The 19,695-nt window shown below is 43.6% G+C and overlaps 1 protein-coding gene across 4 annotated transcripts in view; it reads right to left on the bottom strand.

Moving 5' to 3' along the window:
• The window catches only part of LOC306981807 (receptor tyrosine-protein kinase erbB-4-like), a 494,462-nt gene that overhangs the window by 123,886 nt on the left and 350,881 nt on the right, over nucleotides 1-19,695 (bottom strand). For all 4 annotated transcript variants that reach the window (XM_079581509.1, XM_079581507.1, XM_079581508.1 and 1 more), the window contains exons 4-8: nucleotides 16,938-17,072; nucleotides 12,877-12,942; nucleotides 8,770-8,888; nucleotides 5,309-5,450; nucleotides 3,810-3,923 (exon numbers count right to left, since the gene is read on the bottom strand). In XM_079581509.1, the coding sequence (XP_079437635.1) occupies nucleotides 3,810-3,923; nucleotides 5,309-5,450; nucleotides 8,770-8,888; nucleotides 12,877-12,942; nucleotides 16,938-17,072 (576 nt within the window). The remainder of the gene's footprint in view (nucleotides 1-3,809; nucleotides 3,924-5,308; nucleotides 5,451-8,769; nucleotides 8,889-12,876; nucleotides 12,943-16,937; nucleotides 17,073-19,695) is intronic.

The following is a 19,695-nucleotide window of genomic DNA, read 5'->3' as shown; positions in this document are numbered from 1 at the left end:
ACACTACAATAACGATCTATTCTGACGTGCACATCAAAATTCTATATACTGTACATGACTCAATCTGTGAGCAAAGTAGCTTCTACTGACAGAAATGACCGGGACAGAGTGAACCAAGTGCCTCTTTTTACAGCAGCTACAATCAATGCAATTACTACCAAACCCAAAATGGGTAAATCATTATTTTTCTCACTCACCTCACATTGTTGGCGGGGCAGCAGTGTCGACGGGGACGGCCTCGCTCTTCAAACGGAGAAGACTAGCATAGCCCAGTTAAACCTCCATGAAGTTGGCGAAGGAATCAGCACGTAAAATGGTCTTTGCAAACTCCAGCCCCACTACGCTACACTTCCTCCCCATCCTAACACAGTACAATTAACAACTAACAATTAAATTATACACGATAGACCACTAAAAACAATACTAACAAACGCCCTAAGCTAAATTGAGCGAACTAATCTAACAATAAAAGCAACTAGTGACTACAACTACAATATTCAACAACTAACACTACTAAAACTATACACTTATTTATAATAAAAAAGCTATCCTAATAAAATCTACCTAAATGCTATGACAACTAATCGCAAACCTGACAATCGATGAAAATATTCTCGCTATTCCAACTCCAACTCGCTACGGGGGCGTGAGCGAGACTGAGCCTTTTTATACCCCAGAGCGGCAGGGCCCGTGACATCATCTCTCGCCTCCTGACATCATCTCTCTCCCCTCCGCTAATTGGGTGCCGAATTCAAAAAATCAAATGCAGTACCGACAGTTCGCTGCAGATGGCGCCACACAGACGGTTTGGGACACAAAGACAGGATTTCAACAAATTTGCACTAAATTGTTAAAATAGTGACAGATACACGTAGACAACACTATAAGATACCCATTTATACAACTTAGCTAGAAAAAAAAGTTGATTTTGGGGTTAGTTGTTCTTTAAAGAGGGGGTATTATGCTTTTTTCAGCCACATAGCACCAGTCTATATCACACTACAATGATGACCAAACCTTCTGTTGGTCTGTCAATGCAGTAAATTAGAATAACTGCCTTGTATAAAATTGCTCTTTCAAAATGGCGGTAGCAGATGACTTGAAATAGGCCTCTGTCTCTTTAAGAACCTCTGACCCTTTCCGACACGCCCCCTCCACACGCTGTCAACACTCCGCTCGTTGTCTCAACAGTATTGAAACTACGATCGGTGCATTTTAATTTTTATTATTGGAAAGGAGCTACTGTTTATCACTTTGTGAACAATGGCCACACAGGATATTATTTGGAGACGAACCTTCCACACCGGACGCTTGGAAGAGGCTCTTGCCTGAAAAATAACTGCTGTTTGGAGGCTATCTCTTTGCATCTGCCATGCCCTATGGATCTCTAACTATACCCACATGGACGACACCAGGATCTGCAGGAGCCCATACGGTTCAAGGACGGACATTATCTGTGCAGGTGGACAATGGTTTTTCGAGGTTACCCCGTTAGCTTGTTATAATCGACTACAGCTCATTGTTGATGAAAAGTCTGTAATAATCCACAAATGTGTAAAGCCAGGCTCATTGTGTGATCATCGTAAAGGCTGCTTCGAGTAGTTGCTGCTTTATTGACGTTATTTGTGCATAATATGCTGCCTGTTTTCAATGAATGTTGTGAAGGTGAAGGTTGTTAGCTTGTCGCGGCTAATAGTGCCTTAGCTCCGGGAGAAAACCACTCGGCTACGACTCACTGTAGATGAAATGTGAGCAATAAACTACGAAATCAACAAGCCAGGCTCCGTGTGTGGTCATCATAAAGGCTGCTTCAAGCAGTTGCCTGTTTTAGTGACGTTTTCAATGCATAATATGCTGCTTGTATTCAGTGAATTTTCCCGTTAGCTTGACGTGGCTAGCTTGTTAGCTCCGGGAGAAAGCCACTCGGCTATGACCCATTGTAGATGAAATGTGAGCAATAAACTTCCAAATCAACAAGCCTGGCTCCATGTGTGATCATTGTTAAACGGTTCTTTATGTGTGTGGTGGTTTTATTGACTTTATGTGTGCATATTTCTCGTTTTCACGTGATGACTCGAGGTTTAGCTTAGCATTAGCTTTCTCCGGAGGCTCTGTGCATCATCAAGGCCCAGCGCAGAACCAGACACTGAAATAAGCGTTCTTGTCACCGGTTTTAATCCTGGGTGTTTCGGTAACAGAAACACTGATGTGTGTCTTTGAAAAAGTCTGCTGTGGCTCCGGTTCACAACACATGAAGCTAATCCTCCATGATGACTGTTTACATCTTAGGGCTAGACACTGCGGGGAGGGGGTTCTGCTGAGGAGCAGTGGTTGGTTACTCGGCTGGTGACGAAAGGTCGGAGGCGTATCCTGGAGGTCGGAGGCGTTTCCTGAAGGAATCAGGCGTTTTATCCCTAAAATGGCCGCCATCAGAGTTTTTACAGATTACTCGAAAATACGTGAATGTGCTAAGGCAACACTTCAGGCATATTTTTAATGAGGGAATGACTTAATAACATGATGTAAAGCTTGAAAAAGTCGATTTTGCATAATATCCCCCCTTTAATGGTTTACATGTCATAAACATACATTTTTTCCCACCTACGTTCTGGCCCTAACCTTAAAGCTGCCTTCAGTTACTCTCTAGGGATATCTCTTGTCAGTAGGTGGCAGTAGTGAACCCTGCTCTGCACCTCACTCCCCTCCACACCTGCCCTGATGGTGCCTTCAAAAGGAAAGGGAAATCCATCAGAATAATGCTAAGATGTGTGACAAAGTAAACGTTTTGGATTCCAGTTGGTAGAGCGGGTCGTCTCATGATCGGAAGGTCGAGGGTTCGAATCCCAGCTCCTGAACATGCACACTGCCATTGTGTCCTTGGGCAAGACACATCACCCACATGAGAGTGTGAATGGGTGACTGGTTCCGTGCTGTTAAGCGCTTTGGGGCTAATGAAGGTAGAAAAGCACTATACAAGTTGAGACCATTTACCATTTAGTTGCCAAACTGCTACGTTAATGCTAGTCTGTGTTTTTGACTTTCAGAATATCACAGTCCCATTGAGAACTAAACTTCTGTCATCATGCGAAACTCTTGGCCGTGTTAGCGCGCTAAGGGCAGCTTTAACCAGACAGTATTATCCATATCAAATAAATGACAGAAACCTAAATACTTTGTGTGTCTTGCCACATCTCATTGCTAGATGCCCCACCTTCAAAAAGGCAGACTACCCAGACTTTTATGCTTGGGATATGAGATAACATAAGACTTAAAGGGGGGGTATTATGCAAAATCGACTTTTTCAAGCTTTACATCATGTTATCATGTCATTCCCTCATTAAAAACATGCCTGAAGTGTTGCCTTGGCACATTCACGTATTTTTGAGTAATCTGTAAAAACTCTGATGGCGGCCATTTTAGGGTCTCCTGGAGACGCCTCCGAGCTTTCGTCACCAGCCGAGTAACCAACCACTGCTCCTCAGCAGAACCCCCTCCCCACTGATGCCACAGACAGCGTGTGGAGGGGGCGTGTCGGAAAGGGTCAGAGGTTCTTAAAGAGACAGAGGCCTATTTCAAGACATTCACTACAGCCATTTTGAGAGAGCAATTTTATACAAGGCAGTTATTTTAATTTACTGCATTTACAGACCAACAGAAGGTTTCGTCATCATTGTAGTGTGCTATAGACTGGTGCTATGTGAGATACTGATACACTGAGAGTACAAGTATACATAGTTGTAAAACCTATTGAAGAAAAACGAGTTCAGTGAATGCCAGAAGCTCCGATATGAACAGTTGCAGTGGATCACCTTTGGGACAGATGTCGGTACACGGGATGCACATCTTGATCCGGTTCTCCTCCACCTCCATCTTGTTGCTGGGACACGCTCGCACACATGAACTATGGTCCACCACGAAGTTATCTGCAACAAAGACCATTTTCAACATTCAGGGACAACATACTGAAGACCAGAAATGCCACGAGGATGTTGAAGATCGGTCCTCACTAGTTTGAATCTTTCTCTTTAAAGATATTTAGTCGTAGTTTGTGTCATAGTCATCGAGGCACAAAACACCCAGCGTTCAACTCGCCTCACATCAAGGCCTAATCCCCTTCTAAGTGGCCTATTCAATTAACAGAAATTGATTGTGTTTTTTAACCACGTTTGTGTTATAATCAAAACTAATGGCGTGGGCTCTTATTGCTCGGCAGCCGTAATGAGTCACATTAGCGCGTGTCGAGCGTTGACGATCAGCGGGACCTGAACATACGAAAAAATATAGACAAGATTTGAACATTTTCAGTTTGTTTTTTTCGCCGCCAGAAGCTTGAACAGATGGCGAACGAAGTGAAAGTCCTTGATCATCTCGAAGCATTCAGAGAAACTATAATAAGGTCGCCGGTTCTCTCCAGTTAAACATTTCTACAAAGTCGTTTAATCAAAGAGACAAAACATAAAGCGAGGAAAAGTTGTGTTCGCAGAGGCAGAGGCATTTTTCTTTCACAGACTTCTCCTTACACCCCCTGTTCGATTCCAACCTCGACCTCCGAAGCAAATACGTCGCTATGTTAACTGTTAAGAAACATTCCACATCGTCCTCTTCGCTCCGACGGGCCCCGCTTCTGTCCCTCCCCGACAAAAATACGAATCAACTCTCATACTTTTCTGCTATTTGGGAGTTTATCATCACAAAAACAATCACGCTACCCAATTTCTCCGTCGCACAGTAGGGGGTGGGAAAAAAAGTGACAGTCTGGAGCGGAGTGGAGCTGAGCGAACAGGCGGAAGATGTGGAAAGTGGGCGTTACTTGAGTTGAAAAAAAAAAATGGCTGCTCGTGCCAATCTGTAATTTGTTTACGGTGTAATCTTTGGAAACAGCAGGATTTCCGCCTCGTTTTACAGTTTCTCTGCCCAAGGAACATAAACACTAAAACTTAACCGCTCTTTCCCGGATTTTGTTCTCGATGTGGAATTAAATTGAAGTCTTCGAGAAAAGAAGACCCTGTTTGGATCATGAACTAGCAGTTGGTGTTGTTTACATTCCTATGATACTGTTATTGCTCCTTAGGAGGAAACTTATTAACTCTTCCCTGAGAAGATTTGGGATGTCAGAAAGGCGTAAGGAATGAATGGACCAAAACCAACCATTTCAAATCCCCGCACTCCCTCTTTGACTGTTTGGAAACAACAAAACATGAGGTATTAAGTCTTTCACGCTCGGCGACTCAATACTCGAGTGGTATTTCCACCGAAACCATGCCCAAAAACAAAACGGGGATTATCCGTTTTTGCGCGGTGAACTTACGTGGACACTTCTTGACGCAGAACGCCCCGTAGGTGTACTTGGCCCTGGGGTTGTGCTCCAGTTGGAAGGACGTCGGGTTGTAGACGAACGGCTGAGGGCACTGGGTCACGCACGCCCCGCTGTCGTTGAAGTTCGTGCAGGCCTGAGGGGGAGGAGGAGAAGAAGAGTCATCTGATCATAAGGCAATAACATTTAGGCTAATATTGTGACTGGAAGTGTTGATCTCGATATTCAGATCATGTAGTGCACATTTTGAACATATCTGGAAGCGTTAAAATAGGCCTATCCCGCATAAGTGTGGCTTATAAACCTGCTTTTGGGCAGAGCAGCATTGATATTTCACGTTGTATAATTTACAACACCTGAACCGAGCACATTTTCTCCAGTTCAGTGCTACCCATACCCAAATCCCCAAGCTTCTCGATTAGAGCCTCATTCGAAAGCTAGGACCTACAAAACTGATGGAAACTTTCTTGTTGCATTTTTGTCACATTTTAAAAACATCTTAGCAAATAAATGTATTTTTCCTCTGGGCCCCCCTGTAGAGCAACGGTAATGCAACAGTATTATCCACTCAAAAAATACACCTGGTTTGTCCAATGTCATTGTTTTGTTGCATATCAAAAATGTCTTAAAGGTTTTTACATACTGAGATATGAGTATACTTACCTGAGTTTAGATGAGTTGACACGTACCTGTCTGGTCTTTACGTGTGTGCTCAGTCACACATATAGACCAAAGATGTTGTTAGCATTTAGCCTCTCCCAGCATATTCCTATGGACCCAAACGGGGTACTATATTGTGAGGCGTAATAACACATGAAGAGCACTTTGACCTTACAATATAGTACCCCTTTTTATTCTCTTAGAAAATGTTTAATTTTGTGTGACTACTTGGATCGTGTAGCTACTCACGTACCCCGTTTGGGTCCATAGAGGAGAGAAGGAGAGGCTAAAACATGTTCGGTGTTTTTGTGTGACTCAGCACACACGTAAAGACCAGACAGGTACGCATCAACTCGTCTACGCTCAGGTAAGAACATATCTCAGTATGGAAAAAACAGTGGCCTGTTCCTTTAAATAAAAATAATCCACTGATCCTGTGCTCCTCCCACAAAGTGTACCTCTCCTCCTCACCCTTCCCGCTCCTCAGCTCACCTCAGCTCACCTCACACTGCCCTAGTCCCAGCCCTGACTTGAGTAATAGAGCTCGTTTTATAGTGTGACAAACAGAACCGCTAAAGTGACTGACGTCTTAGCGCTGACATTGTCTGGACACGCATCGTCGCTCTATCGGCCCTTTGTTTCCATCCCCTCCGAATAATCCAGACTTGTCGCGCTAGTTTGCACATAAAAAAAAGTTATCTTTACTCTGTTTACTTTACTCCCGGAGCGTCGTAAAGAGAGGGGCTGCACCATAAGTCTCAAACGGGGTAAACACAGGGACAGTGCAGTTGCCCTTCTTTGATCAGGCCACACATCAGCGTCACAGCTCAAGAGGCAGAGGAGGAAGTTGAAACTGTATTTTCAGCAGGCAAATATATATGAAAAAAACACTTCTTGAGCACCTTGGAGCTCTCTGTGCATGTACACCTACATTCAACTCTAACACATTAAAATGTAGCTAAAACAAGAAAGATCGACATCAGAAAACAACTTTTCATATTTCCCATTTGCCCCAGCAGGAGACAGATAGCACCCATTACGGCTGTGCTGCGATGTAAACGCTGAAATGTTGCTCCTATAAACCCCTTATGTTCGGCATCAGCCGTCACAAATGGCACTAATTGAATGGAATGAGGCTCTCAGTGAGTTACAGCGCTAATATCAGGCGCCTGGTTGGGTCCGTGTGAGGAGGAAAAAAAAAAAAAATGGGGGCTTTGCGGTGATAAAGGGGGGATTAATTGGAACCGTGAATCACCAATTCCGCAGGTTGAAGAGACGGCAGACGTTTACGGCGCTGCAAAATGACGGTCTATTCATCAGGCTGTAAACAAAGTGGATCTTAGTGGAGGCGGCGGCGTGATAAACAGGTGAAGGGGGAATAGGCCGAGCAAAGAGCGTTCCAACTTGTACGGTACATGGATTAAAGGGCACGCAGTTTGGTCGGAAAGTTACTTTGAGGCACCAAAACTATATGAGGGGGATATGTTAACGGGATCAGTCATGATGATGCGAGCTATAGTATTAGCCACTGTTAGCATACTGGTATAGAGTTCGGGAATGTGATGTCATATCGCTAAGCATTATGGGACTAGCAGCAATTGTAAACTAATGGAGATTTTAAAAGTTAAAACACTGGAGTTATTGTTGGACACCACAGAGAACAGAGTTGTTCCATGGCTTTTTTCTCTCCACTTTTTATACTGTTTTAGCTAATGTCAGCCAACTCTATAGGATATCAGAGCCAATACCTGAGAAAATACATTATTGTTGTATCAAGGCATGTTTACTTAAACCGCACATTTCGTACACAGGGCAGCTCAATGCAGTAATACTGAACCAATACCTATTTTGGCTCTCACCATATTAAAAACACAACTTTCACCATCTAAATCTAATATGGACATGCTACTCATTATTGTAAAGCTCTGAACCTGGAGAATTCAATCGCCGAGTTAGCTTTAGCATTTGCTAATGTATTTTTGATTGCAGCGCAAAATGCTGCTGCTAGCAGTAGCATGCCAATGCTAGCAGCAACTAATCAAAGCTGAGATCAGGCGACCAAAAGCAATAAAATTGTAGTATGATGCATAGTAGTACTGCAGCTTGTATGTTTTTTCCATTGATATGTAGCATCTCGTTTGCAAGACAAGATAAGACCATTCACGTTTTCGTTGCATCTGTATAAGAATAGCATTTGCCACGTTAGCTTACCTTCGTTGTTGTCTTAGCCGTTTCTTTCCTCTGGTTTTTGCCTTGGCTTTTTTGAATAATATTAAAAAACATCATCTAAAGGTGTTTTTTTTTCTTCTAGTGTTAACCTCGCGGCCCACAGGCTTTCCGGGCTTTACTGTAGTGCATTTCATTATTGCGTGCTACTATCATGTTTCAGCAGGACTGCCCACTACAGTAGAGTAGAGAGTAGAGTACGTATAGGTCTATCTATCCATTCTTGAACCATGTTGGCTTAAAGTGTGCTGTATGGAAAACCAGATGAAGCACACTATCAACCTTAATTATCTGACAAAATGAGAGCGGAGACATGAGACTTTTGACTTACGATGCAGAACATGTTCGCACTTCAACTCAAAAGCAAGGCAAATAGGACGCGGCTGTGTGTGTGTGGATAAATGTTTGAAAAATCACTGTCTTAGAAGTGTTCTCGGTGCATTATTCTTATTTTCATACAACAATACCAAAGTCAAAGTGTCCGCATAGAGTACAGGACCTTTTAACAAAAAAAAAAACCCCACACAGAAACAACTTTCGACTGTACTATTAGGGGCCACATGACTCACAAAGCAGTCGGTGTCCTTGGGGCCCGAGCAGCCTCCGGCGCACTCCCGGTGGCAGCAGTCGCTGACGTAGGGCCCGAAGCAGCGGCCGTCACACTGCTCGGCGCACACCGTCTTTGTCACTGCAACACAGGAGAGGAGAGAGAAACAGTCCCGACACGTACAGAGGGGGCGCCGACGGAGACAAATGGGGCCCCGCCAAAGGTTGGGACGCGAGGATGTGCGAGCGTATTATGACCACAGGAGGAAATGTCCGCCCGGCCTTGGACTGTTGGGGGATGTAAACATAGCAGCGGTGCAAGGGAGGGCTTTAAAAGTACGGCAAATGAAGCGGGAAAATGTGTCCTGTCATCTCGGTGGCCACTAAGACGCTTTTAGGGTTTCTGATAGGTTTTCACTGCTGATTGACCCTCTCCATGGTTACGCAGACAGTCGATCCAGAAAACCTACCAGAAGGATCACGGAGGCCACGGGGATGGACAGTACAGGCGCTATGCTAACCACCCAAGCAGTTAGCATAGCGCTGCTTTGGTGTTTTATATTTTGACACAAAAACTTGAAAGACTGGGTCATTTTCATATTGATTTTGTGTTTTTGTTTTACGAAAGAAGCCAGAACACTTTAATCATCTAAATCAGTGGTTTCCAACCCTTTTTGCCTCGCATACGCCTTGAGTCGCGAATGTATACTCCGAGTACCCCCTACCTTGATTATTTTGCCAATATTATTACAAAGTGACCGACTAAAGTAATATTATACAGTATTTAACAGTGTGTTGTGTTCAAAATAATGCTAAAATACTCTCACAATCAAACCATTTACTGAAAAACATAATTAAAACTAACTTTCCTTTGAAATTCATTTTGAAATTCTAATCAGTTTCACCTTTTAAAAAAAAATCTGAAATAAGTCCAAGTACCCCCTGCTAAGTGCTCAAGTACCCCCAGGGGCCCCCGTACCCCTGGTTGGGAAACACTGATCTAAATGACTGATTTTTACCCTTGGAAAGGAATGGAAGTCGCCCAAAATGTTTCAGTTGTAGGATTTGTTCACTCCACACACGGTGGTTCTATATTTCCCCTGGGTTAGACTGTCAGAGGTGCGACCACACACATGCATAGCCAAACACAGACAGTTAAACAGTGGTGGACAGAGGGCGCCCTGTTAAATTATTCTAAAAAGATCAAAATAGCTGTTAAATTAGCTCGGACATACACTTCCATGTTAGCAAGAAAAACAGCCAATAGATTGTTAGCTAACGTCATCAACCTTTGGCGGCTTTAGACAAGAGCACACTTTGCAGCAGAGTAAATAATGTACCTACAGCGCCATAGCGTTCATTGTGGGCTAACAAAGCTCAGCCGTGCTAGCAATTTGAGGTTGTTTTTTTTGAGCCAGCTCCACCATATAGAGTAGGAATGTAGGAAGCTGTTGCGCATGTTCAGATGAACACATGGAGGTCAGAATGACAAGCCTGTGTACAATAGTGACAGTGAAAGTCCATAGGAGCCAGGAACCTTCGGAGCCAGAGGCCATTTCCTTATGGTTACAGGAAGAATGGCCACAATAACTCCATCCTTCATTTTACAGTCTATGACGCCAACAGCCCTCTGTCCACAGTTCATTCACATCATTCATCCTGCCGATCATACATGGTTTTAGTGGTAGAGGAAACATGTGCAGAGACAAGGAGAACATGAGCCACAAATAATGAAAACGTTCACGTGTGTCGCCTGCTCTGCTTTTGTACATATGTATCCTGAACACATTTGTGAATTCGTTCAGGGTTCATACTGTATGTACATATTTTCGGACAAACATGGTATATTTATTTTCACGGTTCTCCTTTGGTTTTGAAATGTGTTTGTTTAGTTTTACAATATATTCAACGCTGCATAAAGGATTTTACCTAAACTAAATCAAACTAAAATAGGTACAAGGCCTTGCACCACAATGTCCGTTGGTTTCTTTGTACACATTTCTAACCTTAGCAGTGGGCCTAATCCCTCCAACTCAATGTGTTGAGGCTCAGTTTATCGGAAGCCGCACAGAGCCGTTAATCTAATATTCCAAATAAATATGTCACCGGAGATGAACCCAGATTATTCTGTTATTGAGCGTATCCTCATTTTGCCCACTGTCCAAGTGTTTAGCCCAGATTAAAACGGATTAAAGACTTGTGTTTTAGAGCGTCTAAATCATTTCTAATATTTTGAGGAAATTTAAAATCTTCAAACAGAGAAACAAACATGAACAAAGAACTAGATTGAATGGGAAATATTGTACCATATGGTCAAAATGTGCTATTCTGTTAAAGGCATTCGCTTATTGATTTTTGTTTGTAATATGTCAGCAAAACATGGAATCCTGACCCGTTCTATTATTCACATTCTGTTCACGCTTAAGATTGAGACAAACATACATTAAAAATCCAAACAATAGTGTGAAAATGGCCGTTCTTATTAAGCACTGGGACTGGGGCGTGTGCGCTGCTGATCTTTGACCCCGTTAGTGTTGGAATATATCGGCCCGGGACATGCCATGACCTGACGGGCCCCGTGCGTGTCGACCTGTGCTGTACGTCATGCACATGTGGAATAATCTGCAGTAATCCATCCACAAGGACAGGGGGGCGTTATTACGGGTCAGCCGTCAAGGAGGGTCAAGTGTCAGGGCTTGTGCCACAGGTTAAAGCCAATAGGGTCGACCGAGGCAAAATACCACGGAGCAAACCAACATAACAGAGAAGGCGAGGCACGGCTATAGGGAATAAAGGCTACAGGTATGAATTTGAAATGTTTGCTGTGCACTAACATTAATATAAGTTGCATACAAATGGACAAAATAGCATGTATTATCAAACCAAATATCAAAATGTTAGCTGTTGAAGAACAACATTTCACAACCTGTAGGGTCACTTTTCAGGATCACTGTCAAGTAAACAATGGAAAACTTGTGCAAATGCCATCAAATTAGATGCACAGTGTTTCTCCAACCATTGTCAGAGTTTAAAGTATACCAAGTTTAAATGTATGTGTTTACTTTGTTGATACAGGACCGGTCAAAAGTTTGGAAACACTTTTCATGAAGCTTTTTTCTTTATTTTCAACACTATAAAAACGTAACAATTCTTATTGAAGACATTAAACCAGGGGCATCCAAACATTTTCATCGAGGGCCTGATATTGAAGTTTATGCGGTGTTAAGGGCCACACATTGGAGGTCAATGCAAAGAAACATTCACGTGGGCTGATTTAAGAGAGGTTTAAAGTATGTCCCACACCTTAATATAGACTTGGAAGATTAATGCAGCTCAGACTCACAGGGTATATTACTTTTTGAGGCTATAATTGTCTAGAATTATCATCATCAATACCATCTCTGGCCATATGTGCTAATCCAACAAGAAGCTTGAGGGCCACACTTTGGGCGCCATTGCATTAAACGTTAAATGAGCACATGGGATTATGTAGGAAACAAACAAGCTTCAAATAACTCTTCTTCTTCAAAACGGCCTCCCTTTATTCTTGGCATTTTCTCATTGAGTTTCAAGGGTCGTCCCTGAAATGGTTCAACAGCCTGTGAAGTGGAAATCATTTGTGTGACGACATCGTGAAGCTCATTGAGAAAATGCCAAAAGTGCAAAGCAGTAATCAAAGCAAAAGGCTATTCAAACTTTTTTTTTGCTTAAACATAATTCAGCTCAATTCATTTTTATTTGTCAATTCATTTCACAATGAATTGAAATTGTTCATTCTCTCGGCCTTGCTGTGGAGCAGGGGGTGGGGAGTGAGGGTTGGGAGCACAGGGAGGGCAGGGAAGGGAGAGAGTTCAGCTTCCTGACAGCCTGGTGTATGAAACAATTCTTCAGTCGACTGGACCTGGCCCGAGGATTACGCAGTCTCCTTGAAGAGACAGTGTGATCTACAATGTAAATAGTCTTGGAAGAACAAAACAACAATACATACAACAAGTGTTTCCAAACCTTTGACTGGAAATGAATATTAGTTACAAAGATTTGCGCAATGGGAAAAAATTCAATACTTCAGCTGCTAAACATTAAAATAACTGTTCCCCAACCCTCGACCCGCCGACGACAGCTCCACTTACACGTCTGACACTGGTCCTCCTGATGTCCCCAGCACCTCCCGTTACACGAGCGGTGACAGCGTCTGCCTGCAAGGGAAAAAAACAAAAAAAAACACAAACTTTTAGACAACTTGAACTCGGGACTTTTGACAGGCAACAACTCCTCTCCGCTCAAACTTCCCCTGCCAGACTCCCTCAACCCGCGGACGCCTCTCTCTTCACGCTCGTCCCCGGCACTGGCAATAAGCGGAGACGAGCGAGTGACTTGTGGCCCCCCTCGCGGAAGAAGAAAAAAAAAAACATAAAGCGTGAACGACAAGCTAAAGCGGGGGGGCTGACAGCGCGAGCTCGTCATCAGCCGCTAATTGACTACGGGTTAATTACACGGGCGAAGTTGAGCGGTGAAGTGGGACACGCCTGCCTCGTGCACGCGCGGTAAATGCTAAGGACGAGTTTGGCTACGCCGCCGACGCACAGCTCATTTTGTCACTGTTTATTTCATTTTATTTTTTTTCCTGTTGGCACGGCCGTCCTCTTTGTTCCCGAGGTGCCGTCCCCCCCGCCTTTGCCGAGCGAGTCAACAGGAAGCGGCGTCGGGATAACAATACGGTGGCTTTTTTAATTAACTTTGATGGAGGAGACAGGCTGCCAAGATCCCCCTCTATGATGGGACTCCGGGAGAAAGGTGTTCCAAGTGCAGGGGTCTTCCACATTTTATCTTTTTAAAACATACTTACGCTGCTATGCCACGTAAATGGAGTTCACCCCGGAGAGTTGGCAAACAGGATGTTTCACATGCAAGTTTCCACTTCTGATTGTGGACTGTTTCCGTTCTCTTGCAGATTGTGTTCAACATGTTCCGAACAGTAAGAAAACACACGTAGGAGAGACCTTCAGCAAATTGTCTGGGCCAGAACCCAAAACTCTGAGGCTAGAACAGTGCTGAGTGTATGGCATTAGCCTTACTCAACTACCAAATGCACCTATTTTTTGGGAGATGTTTTTGGGTCTATTTTAAAGTGATAGTCTGTAAGATTGTAAAGTGAGAGTAAAATATCGAACCCGGGACTTTCTAGCAGCTCAAAATCTATTACATTTGCAAAACTTACAGACTGTCACTTTAATATGTAGTGGCACACCACACGAGTGGTCAGGAGAATGAAAGGTCTTGAGTTTGACTCCTGGACCATGTGGACCCTGTGTATGCTCTGCATGCTCTCTCCATTTCTGTATTTTTTGTTTGTTTTGTGTCACTTTCAGTCGAGCAGGAAGCCCGTTCATTTAAACGGAGAACAAGGGAAAACGTTCTCCGCTCAAATCTGATGTTTAGTCGATTGATTTGTGTAAAATGTATAATAATATAATGAGTTTACACTGCACTGTTTCTCTGTGCAGCCAAAAATCGGCTTTGTTTTTGTGTAGTAACTGATTTTATCTGGACTTCTCCAGTCCCATGTTAACTGCTAGGAGAAAAGGGGCGGGCACAATTCATGGTGGCGCCCACACGAACCTCCGGAATAAGGTGAATAGTTTAAAATTGAAGTGACAAGCTGCGATTGAAACCGTGAAAAGGGGGAATTTTGGACTGATGGACCTATCCATGATGTTCTCATAAAGGTGTCTGAATGCGGTGTGATATTAGTCACTTGAAAGGACTTTCCACCGAAAAAGATCAATATAGCAGGACAGGACCCAATCCCTCACAAACAATGAGCAGGTGACCATTTGGAGATTTCTTTCAAAAACGTCTTTTTGAATGTCAGGTGCCCTCCACCTGACTTTAGATGGATTCAGACGGAGGGCAGGAGTAAGTTTAACACGGTTACTGAAAGAAATCTTCAAAGAAATGAATGACAAATGTTTTCCCTGATCATTATTTTGTAGCAGTTGGATCCACAAACCTGTCATATTCATATTGAAGCTTAAAGTCTTTCCTACTGACCAAGATCAAGCTCAGGTTTTTGAACATTGTCTCCACTTTGAGTTGAAACAATGGTAATGGCAAAGATGCTTGGACAAGTGCAGTACAAACCTAGCTCAACATGTATCTGCTGAACCCTATAATGAGCAGCTACTAGACTCATTATTTTACACACCCAATAATGACAGCCCTTGAGCCTGTTGCAACGATGTTATTAAAAGCTTTTTACCGGCACCTTTTCCGATCGCTTTCCCTCGCTGCCTCCGACACACCTCCCGCTCTGCTCTTGCGAAAGGCTGCGAGTTTGCGCGCTAATAACAGGAATTATTTTCTTAAACTACGTGCCACTTTGCGTTCGTCATCCGGCAGCGTGCACTGTTCCCCAAACAAAAGGTCGCCATGCCCACATCAAAAAAACACTCCCAGTGTCATCGGTGTCGCAGCTGTCCCCATTGTTTCCTTCACCCGGAGAGAGATCGCGCTTAAAAAGAGCAAAAGAAGAAAACTGACACGCGAGAAAAGTTTTGAGTCAAAGAAAGAAGCTGGAAGTCCAAAACCGTAAGGGACTGAGGGATCGGGAGGGAGAGAGAAAGAGGGAGCATCGCCAAGTGCCTCGGACTAACTGTCAGATCGGATTTAGGCAAAGACGCGCCCTGGGAGACGCCGGCACCACGGGCGTCGCTGGTGGAGGGGAGAAGTGGTAGCGTTACATCGGGAAGGGCTAATGCTATGTGATGGTGGCTCGGGATGACCACGAGGCGAAGGGAACGGGTGACTTCTGGGACGGACAAATTTAGCGTCGGTGAATATGCAGAAGGTTTGGGGGTTGGCGTCAATGTTTACCAGTAAAGCGGAGCACAGATTCGTGATTTTGACAGATTTTACTAGGATTTTCAGGTTCCGTGACTTGTCGTGACTTGTTGAAGGCAGTGGAAGAGAGTCTGGTCTCGTATTGTGGAGGGTCGACGACTGGACTCTTGTTCGAATCGTGAAAGAGTCTTGTAATGTTTGCTCATGAGACTGAACATGGAGGCCCTGAAGTTCCGTAGAGAGGTCATACTTTTGATTCAGACTTACAGTGGGACGGATTTTTACCTTGAGAAAAGTGTTGATGTAAAAGAAAAGAATGTTTGTGCCATAATTCATGAAAGGAGGCTTCAACTGTCTGGCAAATATCTTTTACGTGAAGATCGTTCACCTCAGTTTGTTACTCTGTCCATTTTTGTGTTCAAGGTCACTGAAAGAAAATTCTGTTACAACCGTCCATTCAACGAACAATATCAGCAACTGACATTATCAAAATTGTCCCACACCGTCCTGTGCGACACGTTATATTATTCACTTTTCACAATATTCACTCAATTCAGACTGATGAACGTTTGGTTTGAGCCACGCCACTGGCTTTTTTCAATTAACTCAGGTAAACGTCCAACTGCAGAGGAAAGATGACAAAAGAACCTTTATCTGTGTGTATGGGGGTGAATGGGGAAAAAGTCAACCACTTACTGAGCATTTTCTCCATTTCGGCTTTGTCCAAATCGGAAAGCATCTCTGGCTTTTTCATCACTCTTCAGTCGTGTTTTTATTGTTGCTTTTTCAGCACGTTTTTTGTCGCTCTTTTGTCACTTCTTTTGTTTTTATCTTTGTTGACCTTTGTTTAACTATGAAAGTCCCACTGAGATAAAGAATCTCTTTTTCAGAGGAGTCCTGGCCCCAGAGCGGAACCTATTGTACATGTTTAAGTGGTAGGGTAAACCTGGAGGTGATAATCAAACTTGGGAGTCAGGTTTAAATGTATGGCTTTATTTTGTTGAGATTTGCTTAGGGATTTTGGATCGTGTTAAGTTTTCGCCTTGTTCTTTGGGGGGTTCAAAGCTCGATAAATCTGAAAAGTCCTTAAAAATATGGTCCAAGACTGGAACAAGTGGAGTTTGTAGGAAAGTGGAGAGGTTATAATAATGGAACGTAAACCTAATTTGGAGAAAACGGGGCCTACACGTGCGAATGTATATCCCGCCTTTAGCCCCATATTTGGATTACAGCGCCATCTCGGTCGCCGTTCAAATCTCCGGCTTGGGAGAAACATCTCAAAATAAACATATACTCTGACATTAACGCCTAAACGAATGTGAACCACTGAGTTTGATTGTTTTGCACTTACATCCGAGGTTGCTGTTGTTGGACGGCACCACCAGCAGCTCGGCCTGCGGGTTCTTGATGATGTCCCTCCAGTGGATGGTATCGGCGTGGCACAGGAACTTGTTCTGGTCCACGTAGACGCCGCCGTGGAGGATTTCTGCCAAAAAACAAACACAAATAAGAATGAAATAAATGAAGAGATGTATCACTCTCCAATGAGCTCATCGGCTCGTGCACGGGGCCGCGTATAGGACAATGGCAGGAAATCGATATCCCAAGGTTAACCCGCTCGAGTGCATCCGGGCTTGAGGAAAAGCGCTATTGACAAATGCGCGGCCTAATCCAATGCCGCGTCCAAAGACAATGATATTTCATAAAAAGAGCGGGGCCGCATTAGGGAAATAAATGGGCGCAGGCGAAAGCGCCGACTTATACTGTTGAAGGTTTTGAATGTCAACGTCGAAAAGAAAAGACATGAAATCATTCTACAGTCTTATGACCGACTCGTGCACAACAAGGCGTCTCCGCTCTCTTGACCTCTCTCCATCACGCCACCGTTAGAGGCGTAATCACCAAAATATGTTTCTGCCCAAGGACTGCCGCCCTCGACAGATGCGCAGGCGACGCGTGATAATCCCTAATCCCCCGTTCAGTCTTATAGGAAGCGCTGGGAAACAGGGGAGCGAGGCGGCGCGCGGGTAAATCCAGACGGCCGGCCTCATCAGCGGCAGCGCGACAGTGGATTTAGATACAATCAGCCGCGTCACACTTCTCCTTGGTTCAGGGGCACGGATTCCGTGAATGGACTTGTTCGACTTAATGAAATTTGGATAAAAAAGAGAGGAGACCTTGTAGCGGTGATTATGGCGGGATTAGCCAAAGGAGAAGAGCCCAGAGTGGATTATTTGTATACAGCCAGTGATATAAAGAAGCTAATATTACCCTCCGGCGTTTGATTTTACAAATAAAAAATGAAATTACAATAGAATAATGGAAGATACCAACTTTGTACTATTTTCGATCAAGCCAACCATTTGGGGAACTTGTTCTTTTAGACCTTTTTTACATTGTGTGCGATGTTCAACTTATTCAGCAAGAGCTATTTCTGCAACATGCATTTTACACCATATTTCTTTAGTGGAAAAAATTGCATTTAAATTGATTTTCCTCCACTTGTTTCTCTTTTCTGGATGACTGGCGACTGATTGCATAGATTGCATCCTGGATACTTGACATTTGCTTATAGATCTGAAGCATGTAGCGAAACTTCAGTTTTCTAGTGCGCTCAGTCACGCAAAAAGGCCAAAGAGCATTTAGCCTCTGCCAGTATATTCCTATGGCTCCAAATGGGGTGAAGTTAGAAGCGACCAAACTCTTCCACGAGCACGCACAAAGACCAGACAGGTACGCATCAACTCGTCTAAGCTCAGGTAAGAACATATCTCAGTATGGAAAAATGGTGGCCTGTTCCTTTAACATAGTAATAGGCCATTAATAATCGGCTTAGTCATAGCAAACCCTATACCTAACCCTAAAATGATTACTAATGCTTATTAATACTTAATGAGAACACCTTAATCTAAAGCGATACCGAAGCATTTGTAGATCATCATTTCTAAAACATTTACAAAATAATGACTGATCATTAGGCAATCAAGTGAAAATGTATAATGCAGTGTTAATATAAAATATGGATTAACAAGCACGTAGTAAGTAATTCTTCCATAATCTTAATAGAAAAAGTGGAGTGTATCGCCAGTTGTAAAGCAGCGCCTCATCTCCCTGGGCGCATATTCATACAGAGTCTATTCTTCAGCGCGAGACGAGGCTAAAGGAAGCTAAAGGAAGCTAATCATTCCCGTCCGACAGTGTGATTAAGGGGCTGGGCCTCGCCGTAGACGAGGACATCTATCCCCGAACTCTTTAAAGAGGTGACATAACGATGGTGCCCAAGGAATGGCCCCTACAGCCGCCTTCGTGTAATCATGTCCCAGTCACTCCGGGCGATTTATCAGCGCGCACACGGCCGTGGGGGAGAGAAGACGCGCTGTTCTTTAGTCAAATAACATATGGAGCGCCCTGTCAGCGCCGGGGAAGGAGCGAACGGAGGAGGGACAAAACGGTGACTGCGATATGGCGTGCATATGCTTAAAACTCCACTATGGGTTACGGCACCAATGTGAAAAAAAGTACAAGATTGGAAAAGGGGACGTCTGTATTATACTTCTGCATTACTGTGAGAAAAATGCCTTTTGAAGTTGCCATCCTTCAGTGGAATATAACAGCTCATTGTGAATAAAAATAGTTGTTTACCATCACCGAGTATGTTATGATGAAACAAAGCACAACTATCCATCGGAACGTTCTCGTCGCAAAACATCGTCGCCGTTTTTCCTCAGCTAACCCCGAAACAATGGCGTAACTTGGCTCGGAAACTAGGCTAATTTTTCTTTTTGCTCCACATTTCTTTAGTTGGTCACGGGAGGATTGGGCCGCGGCGGGTTTTTTTTCACTCTGTGGGAACCTAGTGGCACACTGTACTACATTCAAAACTGGGACGCTACTACGGCGATCTGACTGCTAGTATGGAACGCTTCTGGGTCAGACCAGTACGATTTGTTTGATTGTGGAAACACTCCAAATACTCTATTAATAGGAATGTTTTGGAAAAGACTGCGGCAAGATAATGGAAACGTTAAAGAGAAGGAGGAATTAAAGCTTAACATACAAAGTGTTGATATTGAAATTGTGAAAGAAAATAAACTTCTCATTGATGAGAA

The sequence above is a fragment of the Gobius niger genome, assembly GCF_951799975.1.
Source record: "Gobius niger genome assembly, chromosome: 23".
NCBI classification, from domain to species: domain Eukaryota; kingdom Metazoa; phylum Chordata; class Actinopteri; order Gobiiformes; family Gobiidae; genus Gobius; species Gobius niger.
The sequence above is the reverse complement of the archived record's forward strand: the minus strand, read 5'-3'. Positions and strand labels throughout refer to the sequence as shown.